Source organism: Polyodon spathula, chromosome 4 (genome assembly GCF_017654505.1).
Source record: "Polyodon spathula isolate WHYD16114869_AA chromosome 4, ASM1765450v1, whole genome shotgun sequence".
Taxonomy (NCBI): Eukaryota; Metazoa; Chordata; class Actinopteri; order Acipenseriformes; family Polyodontidae; genus Polyodon; species Polyodon spathula.
The window spans coordinates 17,111,425-17,128,050 of record NC_054537.1 but is presented as its reverse complement, the minus strand read 5'-3'; the positions used below and the strand labels follow the sequence as shown (position 1 = coordinate 17,128,050).

The 16,626-nt window shown below is 38.2% G+C and overlaps 1 protein-coding gene across 3 annotated transcripts in view; it reads right to left on the bottom strand.

The window, feature by feature from the left end:
• Window positions 1-14,882, bottom strand: part of LOC121314238 (amphiphysin-like) — an 80,565-nt gene extending 65,683 nt beyond the window's left edge. For all 3 annotated transcript variants that reach the window (XM_041247274.1, XM_041247275.1, XM_041247276.1), the window contains exon 1: window positions 14,766-14,882. In XM_041247274.1, the coding sequence (XP_041103208.1) occupies window positions 14,766-14,834 (69 nt within the window). In that variant the 5' untranslated portion in view covers window positions 14,835-14,882. The remainder of the gene's footprint in view (window positions 1-14,765) is intronic.
• Window positions 14,883-16,626: the final 1,744 nt, after the last annotated feature.

The following is a 16,626-nucleotide window of genomic DNA, read 5'->3' as shown; positions in this document are numbered from 1 at the left end:
ATCCTTATCTTCGCCACCTGTTTGGTATATGCTGAGAAGGAAAGTTTTACTTTGCCACTCAATGAACTTTCGGCTGCCGCAGCAGCCTGGAGATATTTGACACTCTGTCAGAAGCATTATGCTGGATTCTGCTCAATGCCGATCATGTTCCATTTCTGCTTCACCTGCTTAATGACTTTTTATTGATCTCCCCTCCATCAGATCCACCAGCAGAAGCAATTACTAATCTCAAAAGTTTGTTTTCAGAAGTTGGTGTCCCGCTCTCAGCGGAAAAAATAATCGGCCCGCTTCGTTCTCTGGAATATCTTGGAATCAAACTTCAAAGTCCAAACTCAATCACATTCGACTTCTTATTCAGAACTTTCAGATTAGTTGAATTACTAGTAGAACAATTAGAAAACATGCACTGCTTTCATTGATGGGTCACTTCAACTTTGCAATTCGCATAATTCCCCAAAGGAGGACATTTATATCTTGTCTACTTGCTCTTGCATCAACAGCAAAAAACTTGGATTCCTACATTAATATTTCATCAGAAGCTAGGAAAGATATTAAAATGTGGTCTGCTCTTATTTAGCACTCATTCAGAACGGCTTATTCATGTTATTTTTTTTTTGTTTGTTTTTTTTAATTTAGTCGTCTCCAATTTTTTTACCCTGGTTTTCTCCCCAATTTAATGTGCCCAATTATTATCTGTATCCTCGGCTCACTGCTCGCAACCCCGCCCCCCCCTCTCATTTACAGATATCCAAATTTCACAGATTGATTCCTATAGCTCTGTCATCCCCAGCATCAACTCCTCAGTTCAACCAGCTCATTTTCAACTGAATCCAACCATCAATAAGCTACTTAATTCAGCTCACGATTACATGACTTCAGCACTTGCTCCTTCTACCAGATCATCTTACTCTACAGGTTGGGCTTGTTATATAACCTTTTGCTCTCAAAACAGGATCAATCCTACTGCTTTTATAGTTCATCCACAGGATTCTGGAGGACCCACTATGCAGAGGGTCTTCACATAGTCAGTAGGGTTCAGTTACTAACCCCCGCGTCACGTTAAGCGTTTTTTTTTTCTTTTATGTTAAATGTTTTTTCTCTTTTTCTTCTTTTCTATATACATTGGCAGTGCTCTTTTTTATTCCCTTAAACGTCTTCACGGGGAGCCAGGGGTCCATTCTTTGGGGGTTAGTGATTCCACTTTCTCCTACCTTTTGTTAAGCGTTGCTTCATTTACCTCATGGAGGAGGGTTCTCTAAGAGTCAGAAGGGACCCCTGTCCTTTAGCATGCATGATACCTCATCTTCTTCTCTTTAGGTTCTGATGCCTCTATTTATGTGAAGGCCCAAAGCAATGGAACCCCTCTTCTATGTCAGGACTCCTCAAAGACGACGACCCCTCTCCTGTTTATCGGGTCTCCCCTTATTATGTTGGGCTTTTCAAGAGGCAGAACACCCTGCTGTGTATGCTCTATCATCTACTAATGCAGAGCTTACACTGCAAGATTTTTGCTGATCGCGACAAGCTGAGGAGTCGGCGACTAATTTCTTAAAATCTGGGACAAAATGAGGTTGCCAGGGACAAAATCGTTGATAAGTGTGAGAGGGTCTACTATGCCCCGTTAACAGCTTCTGCGATCTCCCGACGTTCTGACAAATTTCTAATATGTCAGAAAACTTTAGTCCCCGATAAAGCAATTCGTGAAGTGGGTGAGGGGCTACGGGCCGATATCTTGACAAATGCTGCCAGCAGGCAATAGGACAAGCAACAATAGAAATAGCAACAATAGCGACAAAGAGAAAGGTTGTGCCCTTCGTTGACATAAGTGACATTTCCTATCATGATCGCTCATTGAAGGTACCTGGTAAGCAAATAATTGTTATAACTTGTTAAAGCCGAAGCATATACTGTATGTTGTAGTGTGTGCTTTCATTGCAATCAATTTCTACAGTCACTCGTATTCGATATCCCTTTCAAACCCCTACTGTATGCTTGTATTACTAATTTATTCAAAATACGAGGAGGAGGGGTGCACGTCTGTGTGTGTGAGAAATAGAGGGAATGTAAATTACATTGTTGCATATTTCAACCTGTAACAAACTTGTAGTAGCCTACTATTAAAGTTGCATTCTAGTCTGTTCAAAAGCGCAATGCTTGCTCGTGGTACAAAATATAGATTAGTTTAAAAGTCTTCAAATTATTCATTAGAATTTGGTATTCTGATGAAGCTCTCTTGACGGCCAATTTCCCACGCCAATATTTTAATCTAATAAATATTTTGTACTATGAGCGAGTGTTGCACTTTTTGAACAGATTAGATTTTATTATTTTGGATGCTCCTCGACTCAAGTTGCATCACCAGTCCATACTGGCCACGTCTATTAAAAAGGTTCTTCTCCGCATTTTCATCTTTTTTTCTGTGCAAAACAATGCACAGACAAAAGCGATCTCCTCCTCGCTTGAGTCCACAGTTCTCCTGAATGATGTCTACGATTCTGCAATTAAAATAGGCGCAGTCGATGACAAGATATCTCGTGTAGTGTGTGTAGCTTGCAATCCCCGATCTACAGTGAGAAATCGTAGCTCAATCGATAAGTGTGAGTGGCGCTGAGTCTCCCGATTGCAAAAATCGTGCAGTGTAAGCCCGGCTTAACTTTGTTTTCTTTACATTTCACAAGCCTCTTCATATGTCAGGTCACCTCAAAGATAGTGGCCCCTCTCCTGTATGTCAGGTATCCTCAGTGACGGAAACCCACTACTGCACATGTTGGAACATTGATAAGTCGGAACCTCTTTTATGTGTTAATATTATCAATCAATGTTTTTCTTTCTGGTTCGCAAGCCTCTTCGTTTGTCGGGTCATGTCAGAGATGGTGAGCCCCCTCCTGTCAGTCGGGTCTCCTGAATGACAGATCCCCTCTTATATGCGTAGGGCCTTTGAAGGACGGAGTCTCTCTTTATATGTTATACGTTACTAGCTTTATGTCTTAAAACATCACACCAGGTGGCCTTGTTCCACCCTGTGAACTCCTAGTTATTGACGGCATTTTGCTGTCGTTCACTCTTATGAATAGCAATTTGATGCACAGGATCGATGAAAACTTTATGATAATAAGGTATTCATTAACCTTTCTCTCAATTCGTTAAAAACATGCCTTCATAGATGAAAATCGTTGGGGCTTAATCACGCATCGGAATATCTTTCATGAATAGCAAGTAACGTTAAATAGGCGGCTATGGACGAAATCCAGTCATGTACTCCTGTTTCTCATTTCGACAGACATTAACCCTTTATGAATAGACCCCATAATCTATAAGCAGCATGTAGTACAAACAACGGTCGGGAGTTCAGTTCAAATCGACAGACAAGCAAACCAAGCGTGAGAAGGAGAGAGGGTTCGGAAAGGGGAAGAGGGAATGGGCTCGCCCTAGGTTCGGAAGCCGGAGCGGGGATAAGTGTCTTATCTCCCTGGGAAAGCCGTAGCTCCTCTAGCAGCAAAAAATGTAATACATTAGGAAATATAACCACGTAATAGGCCTAACATTTATTTAGCTATAAAACGAATGCTGAATAAGATGTCTGTGTTATAAAGTGCAGGCGCAGCTTTTCTTCAGTTCAGATACTGTATCAAAAGAGAGAGAAAAAAAACGGAAGTTAGACTGAGAAGTTGTTTACAGGGTGAACAATAGTATTATACTTACTGTAGAAATATTGCATGAATCACCAGTATAGGGAATTGGAGGACTTGCTGTAGGAGCGTTATATCTGAGGCACATTATAATTGACAGCCTTATAGCAAGGGAGCACTGTGTGTGTGTGTGTGTGTGTGTGTGTGTGTGTGTGTGTGTGTGTGTGTGTGTGTGTGTGTATATATATATATATATATATATATATATATATATATGGTTGATCAGGATATGTAAATTTCAGCATTACAAGAGCCAATCAAATCATGTACAAATTACCAAAAGGCTTCTACATTCACAGCATTTTAAAAGTCAGAGTACAGCAGCTGCATATATGTACTGTATATATGTACTGTATAAGCTTCCTTTGCCAGTCACTAGCCGTACTGCAAAGCTCATGGTATTTTTTATTTATTTTATCCTGGTCATTTCTGCTGTATGACATTTTTAATTGCAATATTGCAGGGTTTTTTTTTTCTTTTAATGAGTAGAGTAAGATCAATGGGAACTGATATGGTTTCTGCATGTCAATTGATTTGGAAATCTTCAGAAGCCAAGATCCTTTGACTGAACAACCAGCTTTCGGTGTGAAGAGTCCTTGTCCAAAATAACGTGATACAATTTTGAAGGAAATAGACACGAATTTGAGTCTAGACTTAAACACCATAATGTAATGATTCTAGAACAGATCTTAGCAGAGCATTCTACATGTTTGAGGCATATAAAAACATGAATTACAAAGGGCTCTGGGGGACAAAAAACATACAGATGTGAACTACTGCTAACATGCCATTTTGCATGCATTTGAATTCCATGCACATTTTGTTGGATTTGAGAAAACATCCACAATGCATAGTTTTAATCCCATTGCATAAAACAGAGAGAGCACACATTTAGGCATTCCCCTAGCAGTCAGTGTGACTGGGAGGATATAGTTATGGTTTAGTTCATATACATTCATTACAGTTTTTACTGGACCATCAGAAAGTGTTAAGTGAAAGAGAATCAGTGTACAATACTTCCAGCTCTCTTCTAGTCATTTCCACTGGTTTCATACGCTGTTTTACAAGTAAAATCATGGACTTTCAAGCATTTTTCATGTCCACACACATTATAATTTTCAGGATGAAAAAGTAATGTCATACTACGAAGCACAAGGATTTTATAGTCAAAACTGCAACTGCATTTTCATTGGCATGAGGTGAACAAACTTAAATGGCACTCATTTCAGGTTTTTGTGTAAAAACACTAACATGTTTATACGTTCTGGTGAAAGACATGATTGAAAGGGTGTTACACTATTTCCACTATGCTCTCATGGCACCCTAGTTGCTGGGATGCAAAACAACTTTTTCACTAAGCTGGGGAGCAGAGGCAGAGCATTGGCATGGTCCTTCCACCAAGACAGAGGATCAGTTTCCATTACAGCTAATGGCATGGCAAGGTAGTTGGTGTTTTCTTTTTCTAACTGTGCCTTCAAATCAAGCACTCAAGTAATCCGTTTTAAGATACCAACTAGACCGGAAACCTGCTGAGGTCTTTCTTTCACCAGTGGATTTGGAAGCGCTGTAGCTGAGGAAGGTCCAGGAATGTCAGTAGTACTTTGGGATTCCTTTAGTAGAGTGGTTTCATTACTTTTTGCATCTGTAAATATGTGCAATGGGCTCAGGACATGACACACATTTTCAAGAACCTGGGTGTTACTATCTGTTGGTATTAAATGCCATGAACTGCGGTCAGAAGCAAGTACTGCACAAACTGCTTGTTGTTGCTCAATGAACCTGGAAACCATCAAGTATGTTGACCCCATCTTATGACTATGTCAAGGAGCAGTGAGTGCTGAGGAACATCTAGTTCAACTTGATTTTTAGTCAACTCTCTCTTTTTTTTCTAGCTGCAATTGAACCCTTTAACAAGACTCCTGCAGGACCTCAAAACTGTTTCAACTTGGGTCAATTTCAGGGCTTTACTGATAGCTGGATTGAGATTATGGCCAAAGCAGCTTAGCCATGGCACAGCCATGAGGTCATTAAAGGGCTTCTTTACGTTTGAGCCATTGTCTGTTGTTACAGCTGCCACATTTTTTTGCATCCAGCCCCCACTTTTCCAGTATGTAATTGAAAGCTTCCACAATGTTTTCTGCAGTGTGGTCCTCTGGCAAGAACAATGTCTCCAGACAATGAACATGCAACTTCCAATCATTTGATATGTAATGGGCAGTTACTGAGTGTGATGAGTCAAAGGGTTTTCGGTCTGTGATTCAGCCTCCCGACAGTAGATGGCATCAAACCAACTCGGGACTTCCCTTACCAAGATCTCGTGACCATGGCAAAAGTCATCTTTTGAGGGGCGGCACCTTGGTGAGGGGCGGAAGTACGAGTATGTAAATTCCAGCCACTGGAGTCAAGTGAAGGATAAGGACACGTGTCGGTTGGGGATTGGTGTTCCACTGACTACAGAGGCGGGACATTACATACTAAAGGGAACGTACTACTGTGTTCGGGGTTGGTCCGAAAGTAAAATAGGAGGAGTAACGGGTGGAGGGAGAGACTGGTTTTGTGCAGCGGGATTTTTAAAACACTAACATTTCTTTTGTCTTTTTTTGTTTATGTATGGGTCGCCACGAAGACAAATTAAAGACGAGTCATCACAGTTTGTTTTGGATCTCACCCCTGCACTCCTTCCCTCACACCATTTTGTTTTCATTTGTTATTTAATCCTTTTGTTGTGTATAGAGAATAAAAAAATAAATTATTTTATTTCTGTACACATAAATTACTGTCTGGACATTCCATTTAATACACTCTCGCCTCACACTGAGATATAAGGCTCTCCAGAGCCACCGTGGCTTGTCCACAAATTTGTTACTGCTGCAACCCACTGTGCCTCAGCCATAAGGACTTCAATTTCTTCTTTATTTTTATTATACATCTTTGGGATCTCTTTAGATTAAAAATGTCCTCTTTTTGGCATCTCATATTTGGGGTTTAGTTTAGCAATAAGTTGTCTGAATGCTTCCTTGTCGACTAATTGAAAAGGCATAATTTCCCAGGCTAAAAATTCTCTCTTTGTTTGGCCTCCTTGTAACTGGCTTCCCTCTCTCAAAGGCTGCCCTAAGTGACATCTGAGTGCTTCCTATTGCTAAGCCTTTGCTTCCTGCACTGAACCCTGGCCCTGACTTTTGCAAATGAAAGAAATCCTTATGTTCAGCCCATCTAAATATGTTCTAATTTCTTTTTTTTTTTTTAAATGATGCATTTTGGTGTTTTCATAGTTGTCTGATTACATCTTATTCATAAATAAAACAGCTACTTGTTAATGTGAGCATGTATCATTATATCACCAGCATAGTCTCAACAAATGTGTCACATCACATTTTCTCTAAATTTCAATTTTCAAATGTATTTTTGTTTTTACTTTTAAATTTGAAATGTAAAATTAAATAACTCAAAAATGTATGTTTTAAAATTATGAACTGTCGTAAACCCCCTCCCTCGCTATGTAAAAACTACTGAACTACTTGTATAAGATACATCTTGTATATTAATACACCAATATTAATTATAATCAGCAAATTCTGCTCAGGAGGACATCGTTTTCCTGGCTTGTCAGTTGACTATCATTTTAAAAGTACTATGCAGAGCAGCTAAACAAAACACGGCAGCAAAATAAAAAACAGGAGACCCATTTTGTTCAACAGTACAGAACAAATCAAAAATAGTTGATATGGCCAAGGTTTACATCACTGCTCATGTATCATCAGTGCTCATGCTCATCAAGCTTATGTCTTTGCTCTAGTAGTATACAGAAAAATTACAGAAAATACCACAGGTATATCGATATAATGCTTAGCAGTACCATTTGCAGACCACAGCACAAATTTGGAGCAAATATTGTATTAACAATAATAGTAATATGGTACCATGCAATGTGTTACCAAAGTATGCTATCATGAAAACAGAATGACATAACGAAAAATATATTGAAACAACTATAGATTGTTTTTATGATAATGATATTCTAATTCGTTCCAAGTCATTCTTTTTCACTCATTTCCTGCACATTCTAACACTTTAATATAACAGAAAGAGTTCCTAAAAGAGGAAGAAAGGATAGAAACCTTTGACACCAAACAGATAGAAACCTTTGACACCGTCTTGAAGAGTTGGCACAGTATGGCATATGGCCCCTGCTGTGATAAATATTTTAAATCCCTTCTTTACACAGTATCTTTGATTTTTAATTTGCATGTCTCTTGTATAGGTTTATTTACAGGGAGATAACAAGTGTTGCCACATTTAGATTGTGTAAAAAAAAAAAAAAAAAACCTTGACAGATGGTAACTGGGTAAGGTTAAAGGCTAATTTAAATCCTATTCAGTCACTCATCAGCAGGCAACAGTAGGCCTCACCTTCCATGACTTCTACAGCAGTTGTACGGAGGAAGGCACAAGAAAAGCAAAGGCTGAATTCCAAGACCTGGCCAGGTGGCACACAAAGTTAGGCCTCTTGGTTTTGCACATTCTGTTTATTTTAGAATGTTCAATGATGTTCTCCCAACTCAGCAACTCCCCACAGCTCAGGAAAACTCAAGGTCACCACCAAGCCAATTCCCTTTTTTTAACCCAGGTGATTGACAGCACATGACTGCGAGCTTCCAGGCCAGGAAGGAAGGGCTTGAAATAATTTTTCCATGAACTAGCCACCATGGCTAGTGGATGGAAAAATCCACCGGCACACAGACATTTTACCAGCCAACATTGTTCCGGGGGGTGACGATGACAGAAGAAAATGCAAAAACAAGCAACATTTATGAGCAGTCTCAACAGGGTCTGAAACAATCTGCCTCATGAGTGAAGCTATAGCTTCTGAGATGTGTTGGGCATCTGTCTTCTCCACAGACTGCATGCACACAAACTGCTCAGTCACCAGCCCTTTCTGGCGGAATCATACATATACTAGCTCATCTTCTATGATAGTGCTATCGGTTGAACCATCCGACATCACTGACAGGATGTTTGCACCTTTTATTTTCTCTTGCTGCTGTCTTCTTTCTACCTCAGCAGTGTAGTGCATAAATACTCTTGCTTGTTTGTCATTCCTATACGTACTTCCTAGATTTAGCCCCTTCTGTTCATCAACCCTATATTCTGACTGAGGATCTGCTAAGCATTAACTTGCTATGTTTTTTCAAGCTTTAAACAAGTCAGTTCAAGATAAAATTGATTACAGTAAATAGTAAATTCACCCAAATTCATTGTTAAGGATATGATTTTGGCACAGTGATTTTTAATACATTTCACGGGTGAGTTGCGGAGAACAAAAAAAACAAGAATTCACGAAAATGTCACAGAAAAGTTACCAAATAATGAAGGTTTAGCTACATCAACATACACAAGAGCTTTTAAATAATACACCAAAACAAAAATAGAAAGACTATTGCAAGTTTAAATGTTACTTTAGAGTACAAAACTTAGTTAAAGGTCCTTTCACACCAACGTAACTTTTTTTTTTTTTGGAGAATACTGTAAGATGCAGGTTTTCACACTTATAGCGAAACAGACAAATAAACTGTGTTCCTATTTCTCTGTGCATGGCCGGTGTAAATGGACATATACAAATTGTTTTTATTACCACGAAACAGTATATTTTTATTCTTCAATAATAAGAATGAAACGTTTAAAATGGCTGTTTCTGAGTAGCCCACAGAACACTGCCCCTGTAAACATAAAAAAAGACACAGACAGCAACGTGTCCAAGAAACGGGGCATCACAAAGTGACCATTCTCACTGTAAGACCTTTCCATGAAGGGTTAACTTATGAGTTCATTAAATGATATCTGTGTGGCAGGGCTGAGGTCCTGTGAATGGAAAACATGCGTTTTTTATTTTGATTTTGTTAGATATGGCAAGGCTGGGGTAAGAATCCTTTCCCTGCTAAAAATGTGCAGAACTTGGCCAAGAGCTAATTGATTTATTTATTAACAATTAGCCCTGGCCATGTGCTATTAAAGGAGCTGGAATGCCAGTTCCTTTGTTTTACAGGCAGGGATACAAATGATCTGGGCAAGATGAACTGGCTGTAGGCACTACATGGCTGTGTGGAAGCAAAGAAACCAACCACTGAGGGTCACCATGTGTACACCTGGATCCATTCTATTGAGTATTTAATATTGAGGAAAAAGGGATTTTGTTTCCTATCCCTCAACAGTTTAGAGAGGATGTGTCAGGGAGACTGTTACTGGGATGGGACCCCCTTTTCTAGTGAACAGCGCTCAGCCTATATTTTCAACAAACATCATTTTCTTAGTTTTGTTTTATAAAAGTGTTTTTTGTTTGCCGGTTGCCATTTCTCATACCCTGGTGGTGGCCACACTACACTGCAATGAAACTGCAATTGTGTAAATAACTGTAAATAAATGTTGGATGCCAGTGTGTCCATGTGGCAATGTTGCCCGCCCCTGTGTGTATTTTGTGTTGTATGTTACGTATTGTGTGTTACTGTCGGTGTATAGTCATTGGTACACGTGATATAAATGGGTCTGTGGAACACGAGTTGTTTAAAATATATATTTGTATTTAGGAACAAGGATTGCACAGCTCTTCATGTGCAGGTAAAATATAATAATATGCGAGCACAGGGAATTTCACTTTATTAATTCATGTGCAGTTGCAGTACCGAGACTCCAATTGAATGATTGATTAGCAATCGAGTCTCTGTACAGCTGCATAAAAGCAGCATGTTTTAACTCACTCGGGGTTGTGTGTTCGATGAGTGGAGAACGGGATTGGAGACAGAGGTTATAATAATAATAATAATAACAATAATAGTTAAAATATCAGCTCACCGTGTTTGTCTGTGTAGTCCATTTTGTTTGTCTCTTTAATTTGGCGAAAGTGCTGTGTCCTGCGTTTTTGTTTGTTACAACCTTTTTATTTACTGTTCTGTTCATTCATTAAATGCTGAGCGCAAGTAAGCGCTCAGCTTCCCCAAAACTCCACCTCTCTGTTGTTTATTTCCTGGTTGCTGGTTTCTGGTCTGACGTCTCCCACTAAAGCCGTCTTTGTGACAGTCTCTCATCTTTCTAAGCAGATACCAGCCCCCTCTGTTTTACTCACTGCATAATTACATTTTGCTATGGTTTTACTATGGTACACTTTTATAAGGGAAACAGTGTTTGATAATAACTGTCTAAACTGATGTTTAAAAAGCCAACAGCTCTTTTGAACAGTTTTCAATTTAAAATTGTATTTTAAGGATTGCAAAACTTATGAGTTAAAGGTTTGTGAATAGAGACTGGAGTTTCAGAACATGTGACCAGAATGAGTGAGCATCACACAACAAGCATGTTTCAATTCCAGCCACTGTCAAACATGACTGCCTCTGAAATCCTGTACATTATAACAACACAAATGATCAGCGTTTTACATTAAAACATGTTAGTACTATAAATCTAAAAGCAGCTCTCAGTCAGAGATGCAAGCTGACGTGTATATTTAGTCACATTCACACTCATACTACTGTTGAAGGTCTCTTAAGACAGCCCTGTAAAGCCTTGAGTTGCATAAGAAAGATACTGATATAAAGAAAAAAAAAACGGCTTACCTTAAAAATGAATGAATGCTGTAATCATATACGGTAGTCAATCCGCAAACCTCCCTGAATAAATACTGTAAACCCTGGAACAGCAGGCTATGTTTTTTTATGTTTATTGCCTAGTGCAGCATGAGGGAGGGGTGGTGCCTGATCTCTAAACACATCATATTATTTATTGTCCTGAAACAGTCCTCAGCTGCTATTCTGGCACTGTAGCTGCGCTCCCAATTTTATTTTATTTTTTTAAACCGTGACTACAATGGGTCCCATCCTGTTCAGTGCTGTCATTCCACCATTAGGCATACTGACCTGATATTGTCACTAATATATTCACATATACTGTCTTTCCTACCAACTTTCAGCTGTTCATAATCCATAGTTGGTGCTAGCTATCTGGGCAGCCATTACCTTTCAACGGTATACCGAAACTTGTTTCAGTACCACTAACCGTTTCCATTAAGAGTATGATGCACTGTGGATAGCAAACTGTTTTTAATTTGATGACAAGGAAGCAATGTTAACTGTTCCTTACCTATTGGAGGAAAATGTCTGAGGAATGAACTTTAAAACTGTGCATTTTATAAAAGTCTTACAAGAAAAGCAGGACTGTGTACCATGGGGCTCTGATTACCCTAAAAGATACCGTTTTGGCAGGGGCAAGCATCTTTTAGCATCTTCTGCTGTGCTACTCATCACATAGTCAACTTCAGTATACTGCATTCTTACCCTGGTAAATCACCTATCATTTTAATAGAATTTAATCCTATTAAATTCGTACTGCCTCACCTTTTTAAATGTGTATTTGTACTCCAAAAACAAACAAATAAATAAATAAAAACCTACATGGCATGTAACTCAATCTCATACTTGCTTAGTGAAGAAATTAAGAGAATTGGAGACAGCATACTCTCTAAACTAATCATTTAAGAAAAATAAGACTACTCTAGAGATATAACCCTTGCTGAAGGAATGGGTTCTTCAGGTCGCTCGGTCTCAATTATTGGATATTTTGCTGCTGTCCAAATTTTCAGCAACTTCTTAATGTAAGAACAACGCTGCAGTAGCAATGTACACGTGAGGTTCAAAACGAAAGTACTGTGAAATTTTGTTTGCAGGCCTGATTAAAAAAAAAAAAAAAAAAAAAAAGCGAACCCCTCGCTTGTTTGTATTATCAAAAAAGAAAATATAGATATAAATATATGATCGACTTCATATTGGTTTACATAAGCATGTGCCCATTTGCTTTGATAGCCGTGTTCATCTGTTTGCTGCAGACAGTAATTCGTTATTTCTCAGTCACAATGTATGCTGTTCATATTGACTTTAAGAGAAACGGAATTTGGTTCGTGCAATCCACTAACCCTAACCTGCAAATCTATTGTATTCATGATGCGCTGATTTGCTCGGTGATGCAGTCACAGAAGGAACTTAGAGTCATTATTTTTCCAAATCTATTAAATATTGGCAGTATACCCTAACTAACCAACCAACTTAACTGTCATTGTTCAAACTCAACAGATTTTGCAGTTTTGTACCGTAAAAAGAGCATTAGCACCTTGACGCATGGATACAAAGTAGCAGCATAATAAAACAAATCGTTCGTTGGTACGGAGGACTAAACGCAAGAACACGAGTCAGGATTAAACGCACAGCCAGGTTATTGTTGTGCAGTGCGCATGGCCGCTCCAGGTTATAGAACGGAACAAAGGTATTGTGCCAGCCCGCTGAGTGCTCTTTGGCACCGGTACAGGGATGACGTCAGAAAATGACGTACTGTGAGAGACATAACCCTACCACAGCCAGCCCTCCTGTCATTGTATCCTTAATTCTCTAAGCCAATACATAATATAATTTACACGGCTGCAGCTCTTCACAAAAAAGTTACTTACAGTTTGATGTTTTGTTTTTGGCTTATGAGATATATATATATATTAATAAACCTGTTGTAATCAAAAAATGAATCGCCTACTTTTTAAAAGGTTTATTGAGCCCCATCCACATTTTCTACACTACGCATTTTACTATACTAGGATATACAGATCTTCAGTGTCTTCTGAACTGCACTTAATTACATGCATAATAATTGCAAAATACCTGGTTAAATTGATTTCCAATGAAACCACCCTCTACAAAACTGATATTACAGTTAATTGCATATCTGTGCATATCATGAATCTTGCAGTTGATTTTGTGTATAGAGCTTATGTTCCATTCAAATCAAGTGTGCTATTCGCTCTCAGAAACACCATTATGCCAGATAAATGGGACGGTGGATATTTAAAGAAATGAAATCCTCTTACAACAGTTTGTGTGTGTGTGTGTGTGTGTGTGTGTGTGTGTGTGTGTGTGTGTGTGTGTGTGTGTGTGTGTGTGTGTGGTGTGGAGGCGGGGATGAAGGAAGCAGGCTTGAAAACGCTAGAGCAAATATTACTCCATGGATACAAAAAGAAAGAAAAAAATGGTCAAATTATATTTTAAGAATAGAACAAACCATTGAAATGATACAATTCTGCATTTCCCATATGCGCTGCAACGTTGATGCTTATATCTGACAGAAAAGCATAGTGCATAGTATTTTATTTAGGGTAGTTATGGTATATTTGCAAATTTTTCACGTTTAAACAATACACTTCATATATAAATGAATAAATAAATAAATACTGGTATAGTCAACAAATATATGTCCTTTTAACACGGGTAAAGGTGTCGCTCTAACGGCGTATTTGAAAGTATCTGAAATGGGACAACATTTAACCTGGAAATTACTTTAATCAGTCCCTCGCTCTGCCCAAGGTAGATCACTTCAAAGTCCATATAGATTCTCCGGTATTCACATACTACACAACTCAACTGTTAAATGTATTGCTGAAAAAGGCCATCCATTCCTACGGGCTTTATGGTGCGTGGGATCAAACATTTTTGCCCCCCCCCCCCCCCCCCCCCCCCCCCCCCCTTACGTTGACCTTGCTAGAAAACAAGGACGCACAAAACAGGGCCATCTTTACATTGTTGCGGATTAATTTTTGTTTTTTTGTGTTTTTGTTTGTTTTTTTTTAAAAAAGCAAGAAATATTTTAAACCTTTTTTGATGTGACACTGCTTTAGGGTGTAATTTTTACGATCTGAACAAAAATATTCATATTTATCAACGGGTACTGCAAGTTTACTGAATAGTGCATCTTTTCAGCATGGCAGCACTAGATAACATTACACTCTGTCATTGGATCACACTGCAATTTGCTGCTGCAGCAAATTCATTCATTAACCAAGGGAATAAACAAAATGCTAAAATAAATATGTAACTATGTAGAACAATGTCATTAATTACATGCATGTATGTACAATTAATATTGTGCATTGTTATGTATTACTATTACCCTGTCGCTGTCAGTTACACCTGCTCCTGATATCCGGAGCATCCTATCATTTGTGCCGTGTTATCCCGGAATTTAAAAATAAATCCATATGTAAGTGCCCGCGTACCTTTTCCTGCGCTCTGCTGATCCTTTTCTGGACATTTTTTGCGAAGACGCCCGTTTTGATCTCGGCCATGTCTGCTGGTGCTGAAGTGAACTGAGCAGAGCTCGAGTACCCGGAGAAACTGTGATGGACAAAGCAAACGGAAAGAGGGGGGGGGGGGGGGGGGGGGGTTGTGGGGGGTGGGGTTCTCTTAAAGAATTTGGAACAGTACTTTACAGTATGTAACTAATGTAAATAATTCCAGAAAGAGAGAATGAGCCCGTTTGGAAATTGCAACATTGTGTCGTGCATGTGTCGCTGCTGAGTTTGTAATTTGTTTCTTTTAAAATGTAACATATTTGAGAAGTTGTCAAAACCACATTGATCATATGACGTGTCGAGCATTAGCCATACCGTATTGTCTGTATCGCCAATTTTTTTTTTTTTTTTTTTTTAATTATTCATTTATTTATTTTTTTAAGTATGGCTACAGTTATGCTTTATTAATATCAACTGTAAGTTAACTACTTTTATGTTGGATAGAAATATCATTCCGTGAAAGAAATGTGAGCTTTAGGTGGTTCCCACCACTTTCTCTCTGAAAACACCAGAGTCAAAAAGGCAAGTTTTTTTTTTTGTTGCTTGTTTTTTTTTTTTTATATATATATATATATATATATATATATATATATATATATATATATATATATATATATATATATATATATATATATATGAAAATACAAGTACAAAATAAAAACCGATGCAATTCTAAAGAACCCTAATTATGGATTCCCAATATGAAGTTTCCAACCAGCAAATAAATTGGAATTCTGAAATGTCGAGAACAATCTATATGCAGGATTCCAATTGAAATGCATAGTATTTCTTATTAAATAACTCATTTTCACTACATTTGCAGTAAAAACGTCTGTTGACTTTTTACGTTCTTAATAATAACACGCTTGTATTATGTACGGAAAGTAAATGAGAAACGTGCTGTTTGTTAAATTAGTTTTGCTTTATTATAATAATAATAATATATTTATATATCACCTTTCACAGTGGACCACCATCACAATTTACAGAGGTAGGCTGTGAATTGCGCAATAGGACATTGATTAAACATCTCATCGGCAGGATGGAGCACGAGGAGGTTAAGTGACTTGCTCAGGGTCACACATGTGAGTCAGTGTTAGAGGTGGGATTTGAGCCGGTGGTTCGTCAGTGGCAGAAGAGGGATTAGAGCCGGTGGCATTCTAGTTACAAGCTCTGAACCACACATAGCCCGTGATTGTTGAAAAAGTGAATGCCGCTTTTTCAATAAATTATAATATGTAATAAACTACTGTTTATCATGTGATTGTTAGTTAAAAAAAAAAAAAACAGGTAATTACATTTTACAGTTTAACCAAGTGTTAAACCCTGGGACAAATTATCAAAGTACCCAAAGCACACAAATAAGAGCGACCGTTTGTTATGCAGGTTTGATATCTTTTCTCCAGCACTGCGACAATATCTACTGCAAACTGTCTCCACATAAAATAATTACAAGCAACCGATGAATGTACCCTAAAGTGAGAAAGACGAACCCCTCAATAAATAGAAAAAATATTTTCTGTAAACATTAACAACAATATAATTGTCCCCTTCTTGATGTTTTTTATTTATTTATTTTTATTTTTGCTGGTTTCATATATGGTATTGTAATTTATTATATGGAACTTTTGAGTAAAATTATGCACAGCAAAAAAAAAAGTTTCTGTCTTTTCCTGGTATCAACCCACTTCTTATGCAGTAGATCACATGGTTTTGACGCCACAAGGTGATTGAAAAGAAACTGAGCCACAGCACTGGACATGATTTAATACCAGGAAGCAGCTGG